Source organism: Anser anser, assembly GCF_964211835.1.
Source record: "Anser anser genome assembly, chromosome: 13".
NCBI classification, from domain to species: domain Eukaryota; kingdom Metazoa; phylum Chordata; class Aves; order Anseriformes; family Anatidae; genus Anser; species Anser anser.
Genome location: NC_139734.1, coordinates 4,918,675 through 4,933,447, shown reverse-complemented (window position 1 = coordinate 4,933,447; position 14,773 = coordinate 4,918,675). Strand labels below are relative to the sequence as shown.

The 14,773-nt window shown below is 40.5% G+C and overlaps 1 protein-coding gene across 2 annotated transcripts in view; it reads right to left on the bottom strand.

The window, feature by feature from the left end:
- The window catches only part of COL4A5 (collagen type IV alpha 5 chain), an 83,158-nt gene that overhangs the window by 51,544 nt on the left and 16,841 nt on the right, over positions 1-14,773 (bottom strand). For both annotated transcript variants that reach the window (XM_083797340.1, XM_083797339.1), the window contains exon 2: positions 8,981-9,040. In XM_083797340.1, coding sequence (XP_083653466.1) covers positions 8,981-9,040 — 60 coding nt within the window. The remainder of the gene's footprint in view (positions 1-8,980; positions 9,041-14,773) is intronic.

Sequence of the window (14,773 nt, the reverse complement as noted above, 5' to 3'; positions counted from 1 at the left end):
TAAAGACAGAATGTAAAGATGGTTCCAGCCCAAAGTGCTTATGATCTAAATCAAGAGACAACAAAGAAACATTTATCCCTTTTATCTGTCACCTCATGCTAAAACTATAAGCTCTTAATCAGCAACCATAGTTTGCTGAATATTTATGCAATGATAAATCACAACAGCTTATAAATATTACAACAAATATACCTGTACCACATACCATCACACAGCACCCTGTAACCTGTCAGTGTTGCGATACACTACTTTACTGCAGTTTCAGAGTGTTCATAGCTGCAAATTCAATAAATATTTACTTGTATTCCTTCTATACAATAGATTCATAAACACCAGCAAATATTAAGGTTTTGATAAGTACAGAATGGTTCAGAAATATCAGAATTAGGACACTTTTTTCTGCATATAGATTATTGTACGCTTTTCAAATGTGTAAACCTATTTCCTACAGCTCTGTTATATCAACCAGTACACTGTTATATCAACCAGTACATAAAACAATGCTTACGAAACAGGCAATTGCTCAGCATTATTCCCTATTGCTCTACAGATCGTTTGGGTCCCACCTGCAAAACAACTTCTGTAGATTTGCCCCAATTATTTTTTTCACAACTACATGAACCACCAAAGAAAGAGGCCTGTGCCTGGATTTGTTCCATCCTGACAAGCACCTTAATCATACAGTTAGGGCTGTGCATTCTTTTCTGTATTCTCTGTTCATCTTGAATTTTTATCTTCTTGTGCGGCTTCGGCAAGAATGGGAGTAGTAGCTCCCACATCTATTACCTGGCAGTCTACCAGCTATGACATTCTCTAGGGAACCAGGAGGCCCTGCCTAGATCCTCAGTCAAGGGAAGGAACTGAAGCAGGAATCTCTTATCTTCAAGAAGACAACGTCAGCAGAGAACTGAAAACTGGGGTTTGCAAGCAGACAGAAGCATCCAAATGCAGCCTTGAACACAATAAGCAAAAGCCAACATTATGGCTTTGCTTATCTCCCCTCTATTTTCCATGGTAGCTCCACACTGAACATGATTTCAGATACTCAGCAAGATAATAGCACTAGGTTTCATTCTTAAATCCCAATTTTCTCAGTGTGCTACTTGGGTAGGTGCTCTGTATTTCATTGCAGGGGACAGGAAACTACCAGTTGTGTTCAACACAAGATGTCAGGAACCCCTCCAAAATCAGAGAAAACTAACACGGCCTCTCTTCCTCACAGCTTTTCCAGTAATTGCTACACTGCTTTGGATGACAACCTAAAGGCTGTGAGCAAGCCTGAGCTGCAGCCTTAGCTCTAGACAGTGAGATTCAGAAAGACTCCTTGGATAGGGATGGACAGCTCATTAACTGGTCTGCTAAAGCTGGCTTCCTAGTAATTAGGAGGTAAACACGCTCCTCGGTTACTCTAGGTCATATACTGCTCTCCTGTACAAGGCAGACATCTTTTCTCTCCTGGGGAAATGTTGATTGCAAAATAAATTGAGGCTAGCTTAAGTCTGACAACTGGAGTCCAGACTGTCTTTTTGCACACGAGATGCCAGGCTCTGCTTCTGTGTGCAGCTCTACAGCCAGTATGCTGCCTCATCTGAAAAGCAAGACTGGAGGAGTGTTATTATCCTGGGCCAGGATATGAAAGGGTTAGTGTGCCCCCAAAGGAGACAGAATAAGGAATTTGGGAGTGCCCAGTAAAGAAAACATCAGACAGAGCCAGACTTCGGAGCAAGCTCTGGCAAGAACTGTGCTTGCACACTAAGGAAACACTTGCATACAAGAGGTGTGTCAGATGGATCAGGTACTAGCTAGGCTACGCTGTGCCTATTAATCTCAACTTGCTCACACTTCCCCTTTATTTATTTTAGAGAAAGTAACATCTGCAAATGGATACTAGAACTGACTTTCAGCAGAGGGGTGGCCTTGTGTCATCTGCTGCTGAAGAACTGTTCTCTAAAATGCAACTACCCTGATGTCTCCGCTGCAAGCTGTTGCAGAGCTGGGAAACCAAGACCTTTAAAAGTGAAAGAGGGAAACATACAAGGCCAAACAATTACACAAAAGAAACACAGGAGGCAACAGATGCTCTATTGAAACTACAAAATGAGCATTTTCCAGGCCCACTTTGAAGGTGAACAGCTACAATGTGAGCATTACGTGACGAAACTGTTGCCAGAGCAACTCCAGGGGAGTTTCCAGCAAATTACCCTGAGAGTGACGAGAAGATTTGAAGGACTAGACCCAGGAACAAATGAGGGATTGCACCAAATGCTTCCTGAAGAAACTCTATCCAGCTAGTTATAAAGGAAATATTTGCACTATAACCACTATCTTTGATCAAAAAAACTGATTGGATAAGTAAAGGTAGGGAAGTTAGGGGGAGAAACTAACCTGATCCAGCTCTCTGGAACACAGATTTTTTTTTTTTGAACTATCTTCTATTCGATGTTGCATAGAAGCATCCCATAACTGAGAACAGTTTTTAGACACAGCTCTTTTTTCCAGACTTTCCTATTGCACACCTTGTATATACTGTACTGTTTTCATCAAGATTCAGATGTTACAATGCTGAATTTGCCACAGAAAAATGCTTGCTGCCTTGCAAACACACATTGAAAGAGAAAAGATATTTCAAATTTTTCACTGAAATGACAAAGGCAATGAAAGGATCCTATATTGTTAGGAGTGAGCTTCACGTCCCTGGGTAGCATGCAATATATTTTCTTACAGATACAAAAACTGACAGACTTGCCAGCCAGTTCTACTTGCACAGGAAACTGAGAAACTCTGGATATTTTCTGGTTTGGACTTGAAGCTACTGAAGAAAAACATATACAGGAAAGGTTTAGGTCAACTCAGATCTCATCTCCTAGTCCTGAAGGTACAGGATTCTTTTAATAGCAGAATAAAGATTTCTCAGCTATAAACCATCATTACCTTGGGGAATGAGCAAGGAGTCAGATTCAGATCTCAGATGAATCCAAAGTCATCCCAGTGCAACTGCCCTCAATCGGCTACACAAATGTGGCAAAACTATCAGCTTATATGCTTGAACATGACTATTGCTTTGGGGTTAGGAATTAAAAAATAGTTAAGAACACTCTAAACTTGTGCTTTAAGTCACAGCAAAATATAGCCTATTAAACAGGGATATGGGAAAAAATGGGCATAGTTCCAGTGACTCTAATAATAGCTCAGAAGTATTTATAAAATCAGGGATAGGTACAATTCTAAGGTATGCAGTCATGTACATGTCTCAAATTTCTTCCCGAAACCTAAATGTTTGCTATAGGATTTATGAGGAGAGAAACTAGGTTATTTACATAGATGTGGTATACTCATGAAACAAGACTTTAAAAGTACGAGAAAAACAAACAAAAAACAAAGAGGAAAGCAATAGCTAGCCTATTCTGGTGGCTAAGTAGTTGTAAGAGACCAGCTGTAACATTTGGAACTAGGATGTTCCCCTATGCAAAGCACAATGTCAGAATCACATGAGTTTGGAACTACAAGTACCAGAGACCACAATGGAAGACAGCATAAAATTGATTTTAAAGGACAAAACACACAAACCAAGAACTACTCAGAACACCTAATACAACACCTGCTTGACCTGCCAATTCTGTAAATTCTGTAAGCACTGCGTATCTAGTTTTAAATCCACCTTCTTCTAAGATGGGAGCAGATGCCTGAGATTCTGAACACGGGGCCTCAACAGTTTTTGCCTATGGTATGCTCTGAAATTTTATTAATGCAAACATTTAACTTCAGATATTATTATATTTTTTTATTTGCAAGATGTTAACATGATAACTCCCAATCTGAGCAATTAAAGATGAGTGCACAAAGTACTCCAATTTTCAACTTCACAAAATCCACCTCTCATAATAGATTTGGCAACAAAGGCACATACACGCTTCCTGCTGTTGCTACAAAAACAGCAAGCATCAGAAAGTCTAAAGACAGTTGACTACACGTGGCTGCTTAAAACTAGATTAATATTCTAGTGTCTGTAGTAATAAAAGATGGACAGCAGGGAAGAAGTGATGCAAGAAGCAGCTGTATTATTCTTCCCCTTCCTAGACAACAGGGTGAAAGCTACAGCAACCCGTCTCATGTACCAATATAACATTAATCAATGTAATTTCTTCAACATAAAGAGCATTAACTTAAATGAAACTACAGAATCTAACAAAGGCTTTATTCAAAGCACACAGCAGCCAGCCACAAACAGGGGTGTTTAAAGATAGTTTAATACTGAGGTAGAACACAATGAAAGAAGTTCTCAGCCATGATTTGTATTCTTCAAAATACACCAGTTTCTTCAGAAGAGCATTTGCTTTATCTTGCAAAAGCAGTTGCAGTCCAAGTTCAATGGTCAGTCATTTGCTAGGGCTGTAAACTTCTCAGAATACAGGACCACTTTAATGCATTTCAGGCCAATGCTTATGAAACAGACACTAATCACAATTATACATGATAAAGTGATTAAAGTTTGAGAATTTAACTATTTCTTAGCAGTTTTTAATCTAACAGTGGAAAAAAAGGAGCTTGAGTCACGTCTGTACTAAGCTGTGACAACAAAAAGAAATAGGAACCTTGAGGATTTTACTGATATTTTCTCCTGAGGCTCAGCTCCAACTGTATGCATCCAAGGAGTCCAAGAATGTTTTTCTTTTGCAGAGGGCTAAGGATTTCTTACATCTGAAATGCCTCCAGAGCTCTGGCATTACAAGGCTGCTCTTGCCACAGTCTTGTGCGCTGAACTGTTACCTGAGTACGTTAGGAGCTTGCAGCCCAGTAGGGTCTTTAGCACCCCAACATTATGATCAACAAACCCAGTAAACTTGGCATCTTCTGAAGATTTCCTTTAAATGACTGTGGACTAATCACATGTAGTAACTAAAGGGCAGCTTCTTAACTGATTTGATTAGCTTAATTTGAATGGATAGAACCAAATAGGCCCGATCACCTAGAATAGCATCACGTATGCCCAGTTGTTGAGGTGGGACTGCACCTTAGATGCCGTAAAAAAATCCACACCAACGCAGCCCCTCCCAATTTGAGCCACATGTTTCTACTGAAACTACACAAATAGTTGCATTGCAACTCAGCATGCTTCAAAGACCTGATCTAGCTGAAAACTAATACAGTGTACAAAGAGACCTGTTTTCAGTGAGATGAGTTCACTGACAGCTCTGAACTAAGAAGAAATTGTACACATCCAGTTGAAAAGTGCAAGCAATTCCTATGAGTATCTGTATAGGGCAGATTAATCTTTAATTTTGAATAGAACCTTACCAGATCCAGTTCACTGAGAAGCAGCTTACTGAAAGCAGAGAACAGCACTGTGGATCTTGGCTGTGATCAATTTTCTCCAACTCAGTAATTTCTTGTTTTGTTTGTATATTTCCTATACTACCAATTTTAATGATTTAGTTTAGTAAGGTGGGCCTGAGCTGAAGACCTTTACTGCACTGATTTTTGTCAGCTATCATATTTTGGTTCCCTGAGGCAAGATCAGTAAAGTATTCTTGTTTGTTACAGTTTAATTTGTATTACTTTGCCCAGTGTGTTCGAATTTGGATATCCTGAAGGAAATGCTAGGATATTGAGAAAGAAGGCTCCTCCTGAGTCACAAAGGGGACACACGAGGCTGTGCTGTGCTGAACAAAGCAGCACTTCTTAGTTGACTTGATGCAAATGGACAGCAACTTGTACGCAGAAGCTGTTTGCAGGCCCATAATGAAACAGAAGGGAAGGGCTCAGCTGAGTGCATCTAATAAGGCTTCTCCTGTCCTCCCAGCACAGTACCAGGTTCCATACGCGACTTCCAGTAGTTCTACAAGTACATTGTCACGCTTCCAAGGGGAGAACCAAAGGGGTGAATATTTATACAGCTCCTTGCCTAACGCTGTTCATTGCCAATTAGACGAGGAACTATAGGGTCTGACTCCGGCTTCAGAGGTTCAGAGCTCACTGGAGAGGGAAGCAGAAACACCATACGCTGAGTGTCAAATACAAAGCGAAGTCTGTAGCTTGTTGTTGCAGCAGCAATTTGCACTCAACTGGAACAGAGATAATATTTGCAAGAAAGATAGGTTCGAAATGGTATCAGGCTTGGAAACCCTGCATCACATGTAAAAAACTTGGACACTGATTGATCAACTTCATTATCTGAAGACAGCCCTAGACGTCTTGCAGCTATACAAGATTTCAGAAAAAGTTTAATGTTAAAAAATAACAGAAGATGCTATGGACATTAGTGACAGACACCTCTTGTGGTTCCCCAGATATGGATTGTGGAATCTGTCAACGCATCAGACCACTAGGATGGTCTGTAAGCTTCTGAAGGGTTGTTTAATAAAAAAAATGTCTGGCATGCCTCAGTATTATGCCGTGTTTAACTTGACTTAGGTGGAGAAGGAACCACAGTTCCCAGATTTCATAGCAAACATAGCAAGTCTTCCATTCTAAGGCTGAAAGTCTATGTCAGATATGTCCACCGGTTTAAGGAGGTGTTTACACCTCCCTCCACATTCTCTAAAAGGGCTCACAAACATACAAAGAAAGAAATTCTTACCATAGTTGAAGTTTTGTTTTCCCTTGTCCTTTTTTTTTTTTAAATGATAATATTTCACTTTGATCAGGTTGCAACCATATAAGCTTTTTCCAAGATGCAGAACCATTATATAAGTATCTGGTCTGTTGCTATGCTTGCTTTACTGAAGGCTTTTTTCCCCTTCACCCTTTTTACAAAGGGTTATCAAGCCTCTCACTCTTCTACTCAAGACTAACTATAATCTGCTCTACAAAAGATACAAAAAGGTCAACTTTTGTAGGGAAGTGTGAGAGTTTCTCCTGTGCAGCTCTCCTAGATGATTGGCTTGGACAGTCTAGAGGAGCAGAAACAAAGCCCACAATACATAATGACACTTCAGAGCTTGACTGTGGACAAATATCATACACTCCACTTGCTGACTATATTTGGACAAAAAGCTCCCTGTGACTCCAAACAGTTCCAAGATTTTTTTCTCCATAAAGTGACTATCACCATGTCATTAAATGACATTGAAGGACTGGAACATGTCAAGTGGGCCATGATCCCAGTGCATGTGTAAGTGGCATACAGAACACTGAATCACTGAGAGAAAACAATTAATTGGTTTTATTTAGAACGTCAGATGTACTTTTAGATGTTTCTTATCCATGCCAGCCAGTAGTTGTGTTCACTGGATTCACAACATAGCTGTGACTGGTGCAGAAAAAGGTTAACTATGCATTACAGATGGGTTCTCCAAAGTTGCACCTGCTGTGGTTGTACTAGGAATGTAACCCTAATGCTTGAACCCCTTCAAACTAAACCTGAAACAGTTCTGTAACTAGTGTTAGGATACATCTGGTTTAGCCACCTGCATTTGAAGATCCTGTAGGAATGCAAGGACCAGGTTCAGGTTTTGGCTAAGCAAATTTAAGTTAGAAAACTTTCCATTGAGGGGATATTGTCTTTCACTAGGTATGTAAATTGGGAATATACTTGATAAAACAAAAGCAAGTAAATGCTAAGGAATGACCTCATCTGTTTGGAACCATCTGGACAGTACATTTGGCACCATGAATCACTCTGAATTTTGGACATCTGCCTTGTTTAACCTCAGCCAATAGTAAAATTCTGTATCAACACCACGTTGTGCTAATGCAGTGACTGAATATTTTGCATCTTTTTGGTTCATTTGATGTTATGCTTATTCATATAACTTCAAAATCACCTTTGACATGTTTCAGAAATGAATCTAGAGCACTGAGACCCTCTTAGAACCTTGCTGAGAGGGGCCAAGTGCTTTGATAAGACAGGCTTATCAAACTCTTAGAAGTTCACATCTAAGAAGCCTCCATTGCATCTGAGGCAAACTTTACACGGCTATGGAAGTGTTTGAGGCACTTTCTCTCCCTCATTGTGATCATATTACAGCCGTACCCTGCAACGACAGCAGTTACATGCTGACTATTTAATCAGAATTTACTTAGAAGCAGGCTCCCACAGTTACCCAATTTGAGCAAGTCCTGAGCTGCACGGCTACATTGCGCACTGTACCTGAAAGAAATGCTGAGTACCCACTGTTTCCTCAGACGACAGACTTCTCAAACCATAAGTATTAGCAAAAGAAGCATGAAGGACTTAATTAAAAATATAGAGCTCAGACAGCAAGAGTGGAAATCCAAGCTGCATGGAAGCAGGAAAGCTTTGGGATTTCAACATGCATCTCTTGACCTTAGGCTCCTGGCCATGCAGCCCAGTCAGCGTATTGCACCGGATCAGCCACACAGGTTTTGTTACTCTACTTGATCTGAGAATACAGTTTTGGCCACTAATCGACTGGTCACTTGGCAGCTATGGATGTTCAGAAAGCTGCATTTGAATGGTCACCTCCAACTTCCAGCTGAGCAACTAGACAGCAACAGCAATCACCCTCGCATACAGCTGTATAAGCTGTGGGTTAGAAATGGTGCAAGTCCAGAGCACAATAGTGATTGTCAACTACTTAGATCAGGCAATGCAAGGGAAGTGGAAAAAACCCACACTAGTTTAAAATCCCTACTGAAACATGACTAGTGGGCATTACTGTACAATCCACGGCTTAGCTTGCCCATAGAAACTGGTTACAGTAGCCAGGCCTTAGAAGTTATTTCTACATTACTAAATTTATCTCTTTTCTGCTTTACACTCCCACATTCCTGCAGAATTCTCATTCCCCATTTTTTGATAGAACAGTGATATGAAGCTCTGTACACCATGGACCACTTGGTTTGACTCAGTGCCTGAAGCTGTTATAACAGCTATATTCTTTGGTGCATGCCTACAACATTGTCAAAGAAAACAAGACAGGAGCAACAAGTATAATTTATTCATAAACTTCAGTTATCTCGAGATGGCATATGGCTCAGTGGTCTGTGCATTAGTCCAACACAAAAAAGATATACTTACCTTTTCACCTTTAACTCCACTGCAATCACATTTGGATGAAGATGTACATCCGTGGCAAGCCTTTAAAGACATAAGATTAAATGTCGTTAATCACTGTAAGACAAAAAAGTCTACAATACTACTGGAAAAGATATTCTAAAACATAAGCCTACAATGTTTGTCATCTAGACCTTATACATGTGTTCAAAAATAATCTATAGGAATTTTGACCACCTCTATTAACAGACGTGCTTCAACTCATTACAGTTTTATTGGCAATTTTACAGATTTTTAGATCTATGCTTAAGCACATTTTATTCTAGGGCTAGGTACAACCCAACACCTATGGCCTGCACACTGAGTGTCCGTTTATGGCTCCCACCAGTAGATGTCAGGTTTTGAACAGGAGTTTAACCAAGCTTAAAGCTTATGAGCTTATTTATAGTAGTTATTGGCAAGATATTTACTACCCAATTAATTCTTTCTTCCACAACTCAGTTATTGAGAAGAGTTTAAAGAATTAGATTTTATCTAGTTGCATTCACTCTCCACCAAGAATGACAAGCCAGCTAAAATGTTCCCTCACATATGGGCACAGGCTGATACTAAGGGGGGTCAGAGGAAGGAGATATAGAAACTCATTTCACAAAGATGATGCACATCAGGTAACTATTTGTTCAGTTTAAACTCTCCCCCACTCAACATATGATACTCATTACAATTCCTTGCTGATTTCAGAAGTGAGCTGTTCAAAGAATTGAGATTTCTAGAATAAATGAAACTTTGTAGAATACCTGTACATAATACACAGACAATTGTCAAGCCTCTTTCAGTGAAAAAGATAAGCAATGTTAGATGATACGCTACCCAACATACTTGAGGATTTAACTTGTTCTGAGGACATGTGCAGCATTATACTAAACAAGATGACAACACAAACACTGGAAGTTTGGAAAGCTGAGGGTGTGAGGTCCCCCCACCCCAAGTAACCCCTGCAAAGAACAGTACGTACAGAGAAAGTTTCAGGCAGGCAGGAGAGCAGCTGGTTTGTCAGTTCTCAAGTACACCCACACTAACTCGAGCCTTCATTATCCCAGAGACATGACCCATCACCTACCTGGCATTAGCAACGTCCTGGCTCTTAGCCTAAACACATTACCAAGCATCAGAAGGAAGACACCCAAGCTTAATTCACCAGGAGCTACACAAACCCTGGATAAACTATCTTGGGGCAAAAGGCAGAGCTTTGAGTTTTAAGTGGGCAGTAGTGCTACCCAACACAACTAGGACGTATCTCCACACCTTTCATTTCGCTTTTGTAATCAGTTTCTTGATTTGATGTACATGAAAACTCAGAATTCTCTCTCAGTTATCAGGGAGTTATTGAGCTATTTCCTAAAGTGAAGTTGAACCTTCCTAGACAGTTTAGGTTTTTCAATGATCAGACCAAAGTCCTGAGTAACCTGGCCTGCCCTCATAGCTGACCCTGCTTGGAGCAGGGTGTTTGGCCAGATGCCCTTCTGAAGTCCCCCTGCAGCCCAAGTTACCCCATGAATTCTGTATCCGAGCCTTTTCACTTTCAGAAGCATATTTAAAAAAGGCAAGATGCTTTTGAATCAGTTTTAGGATTAATCTTGTTAATAAAGCTTCATTTAAAAGGGATTAACCTTAGTTACATGTAATATTCCCTTGCCTCACAGTACAAAACTAACCCAAAGAGTAAGTTACTGGTCTCGCCGTGCCATGCAGCAGTGAGTTTCCCACTGCAAGAACAACACACCAAGATCTACTTGAAAGTCTTTGCTGCCTCCAAGAGGCAGGGGGGGGGGAAACATCAGCACTTACTAAAAACAAGTAAAAGCTGTGCAGCGGTAAAAGAATCTAAACCAACACAACCAAGATCCCATATAGCCCAAGGAAGACCTTCGTGGTGAAGCGTGCCCTCCAAATCCCACTGAGTTCCCTAGGGTACAATCCGTACCCATCCTCTCTTACCCTATACAGGGTGAGAGGAGCCTGGCTCCATCTTTATTATAACCTAAGAAATGAAAAAGCCAAAAGATTCCCCACTTCCCCTGAAGCTTTATTCTGATCTGGAGGGGGGAAGTCTCCCCAGTACCTCCTCATACACCCCAGGTTCCACCCTCTCAAATCCGGGCATCCCAAAATGAATCAAAGCCCCAATCTTTAAGTCAGCTTGTTTATGATCAGGGACTTGTGCTGATTTTCATTCTTTACAGAGCCGACAAAGCATCTTTTTTGTATATGCTGGTAATAAATAATGGTGGATATAACACCAAAAGATTAAGTGCACCCTTCCCAAAATTGTGCCATTAAAAACAGCTTTTTACTAGGACGGGTCTTCCTATACAAGATACTTTAAAGAGTATTCTTCTCCCTTATCTCATTTTTAGTTTAAAGAAAAAGTGCTCTGTTAATCACTATAGCTCCTACCATAAGATTTTTCCTTTTCTTAAAGGAGACATCCCTGTGACTGTCTTCCAAAGTCATTTATATATTCAGGCTGGATTTGGACACTGGACAGCCACTTAACTTAGACAATTAGCCCACCCCAAAGAGTCAAGTGTACTCACTGAGCACTTTGACAGATTGTTTTGCGTACTCAGTTCAGATGTTTTCCCCACAGGAAAGGAACACGGTCTTTCCCAGACAGAAGTAAGGAGAGCTGAAAACAGCCTGTAATCAGAAAGCTCTCTTCAAATACTCACTGCAGTCAAACAATGGGAGTTTTTGGCTTAAATCCTGGGACAATCTATTCGCCCACGAGCTTATCAAGCAGCATTCCCTCAGCAGAGTCACTTATCTTCCTGTACAAAAGCAGTAGTTGGACAGATTGTGTTTTTTATTCTGCATTAACTTCTATCCCCACCACATTAACGTTTTTGAACCAAGCAGTTTGAAGAGAAAGCCCTAGGAATTTGTACACTATCAAGATCAGTTCACACCACTTATGGGTCATATAGCAATCTAACAAAAACCATGTCCAACATCTTGGCACAGTCAAAAACCAAGAAGCTTAATGACCTATTCTAAATAAAAGCTTGCTTCTTGTTTAGACTTTTCAATAATCTCAAGGTCTTTTTTATTTATTTTTTTTTACACGGGAAAGCAGGCACAAGAATTGTGCTATAGGAGAACACAAACCTTGTAACAAGCCAGCACAAGTCTGAAAGCCACTTTGCAGCCACAGGCAAGAGACTTGATATCACAGATTTAACTCTGTATCTCATGTTAATGCAAAAATGAATCAAATCCAGGCTCTGTGCTATGCACAGTAGTGATTACATTTCAAGCATAGAAAGCCTACATTAAAATCAAGATTTAGATGGCGGCTGCTAGTAGTTTGCCCTCAGTAACAGCTTCATTATCAGAACGAGTGCCTGTTAGCTAACTTGCTGTGTCTTCAAACAAAAAAAATGACTTCAAGCCTCAGTGGAGCTCCTGGAACTCCAAGCTGCACTTGGTACATTTGTTACAGGTTAGGGAAACTGAACAAGGCACCTGTGGCTTCAGTAGTAGCTCAAATCCTAGCTCTGGTCAGTAGGATGCAGTGTAGACCTTCTGCGACAGAAAAGATACTGGATGGAATAATGAATTGTGGCTTGATCATAAAGATTTGATCATGTAAGCTCTATGACCATTAAAATCTTTTAGTTTTCAACTACAGGAGGATGGACAACAAATGGATACAGCTTGTAAGAAAGGCTGCAGCTTCTTAGATCTGCTTCTTGCCTACTGTGTGCCCGCTGACAACCCCCTCATATACCTGTAAGGATGAACTCACTGACTATCACTGCCATTTCCTTTGCCATGACTTTTGCATAGCAGGACACAATCAAGGGCTCTAATTAATCTATTCAAGTTGAGCTAATCCTTTCATTGGATTTTCCTGACAGCTTCTCCCCCATTGAACTAGTGTGTGGAGAGCAAGCTCTTTTCATTAGGGTATAAAAGGAGGGATGGTATTGGTTTTCTAGTCAAAGGATAATTCTTCCAGAACAAGCTCAGTCTTTTGTGTCTTACATGGACTCAAAAAATTGCTTTATGCCACCAACGGAATTGATTTTTTTATTTTTTGGTTTGTTTTCCAGTTTGAAGAGGTACACATTTGAAATCAAAGTCACTTCTTACTCTTGGCCACACGTTTGTAACAGTTGGCTCACTGGAATGAATAAACCTAAGTTATCAAGATTTGTTTTGGCTGGAAAACTGCTTTGAGCATTAGGCACATTCCCCTCTTCTCATCAAGCCCAGAGTTGTCAGTTACAAGGCAATTTCAGCATATCCCACTCCCTCCCCACCTCCCAGCTGCCATTCACAACCATATAAACAAATAAAACACACACAAGACAGATGATGCTATTCCTGGAGAGACCTGCAGCTGGGACTTCCTATAACTGTGAAGGGAAAGGCAAATCGTTTTTATTGACTACCAAGAACAAGTTAATAAAAGTTATAGTGGGCTGCTCGATGGCTTCAGATAGATTACCCTGATTTTATACGAAAGGCAGAATCGAAGTAACAACACAGTTAATCAATACATTAGTAACATAACTACAGAGGCAGATAGATGGGAGGCTTAACTGTGCTTTGGGAGTGATTTACCATTACAGCCACCCAGCTGCAGGGAAGGTACTTGGCAACGGGGGGAAAAAAAAAATCTAAAAAACCCACAAGCTAAAGAACACATCAGTATCTAAATTACGCACTAGCACTTGGCCATTGTTATTTAACAAGAATTTAATGCTCTTTCTACTGTAGAAGTTAAATATAGGGAGGGATGCTAGTCATTTGACAGAACTTGAAATTTACACATTAGAAGTTAATAATCAAGAGAAGGTGCAACTTCTTACAGAAGCACAGTTAGTGAATCGAGGTGGTGTTCTTGTAAACAATTAAAGGTGTTCTGAAATAATCAGAACTGCTTACAAATAATTTCTCAACCCGTATCTCGAGCAGCTAGAGAAAGAAAGCCCAGCCTCAGCATTTATAAGCTGAGAAATTCCCTAGCTCCTTTCCATCCCCCTTACATATTCTTTTATGAACGAGTTTCCTGTGCGATAAGCCCTTCCATTTCTCAAAGAGTACAGCCATGTTATTTATCTACCTAGCACCACAGTTTGTACTGACAGGCTACGTGGTTTCGGGACAACTCAGTTCTGGTGGTGGCAAGAGGTCAAGGGGGAATCAAATTGATAGTGGGTATCCACTGGTGTGAAATGCTGTTGTGGCCTGCAGTGCATTAAGATTTCCTTCCTGATTTCAAGGAGCACTGATCTTCAGCATGAGGCATCTGTGGGGATCAATGTGCACAAACCAGCTTCACAAAACAGATGTCCTGAAGGGAACCGTGCAGTTACTTGACACCACTATGTCATAAGCCACCTTGACAGGTAAGAGAGTGCCCTCCAGCAGGGAGGAGATGCACACAAGTCACTGAAATCAAGTCCTACCTAGGAGAAATTGGCCAAAATTCTCCATTTCAGAAAGTCTGACACATACTTAGATCACAGGAGCTTAACTGAGCTGTGGAATGATACTCCAGTTTGTGAAGGAGAAGAGAGCAAGCAGCAAAAGCTAAACAGTTCGTACACACTCAGGCCATACTAAGCAGCAGTTGCAGTTTATCTCCTGTAATTGCATGCTTGCACAGTTTTTTTTTTCCTAATGACTTCTCTAGAATTTACTTGAACACTTATGATTAAGTCTGTAGTTTCATTTTACCAAGACTCCCATTTACTGGAATGGCCCAAGGAAGAACCAGTCACAAAACCATTCAAAAGCAATTCAGCT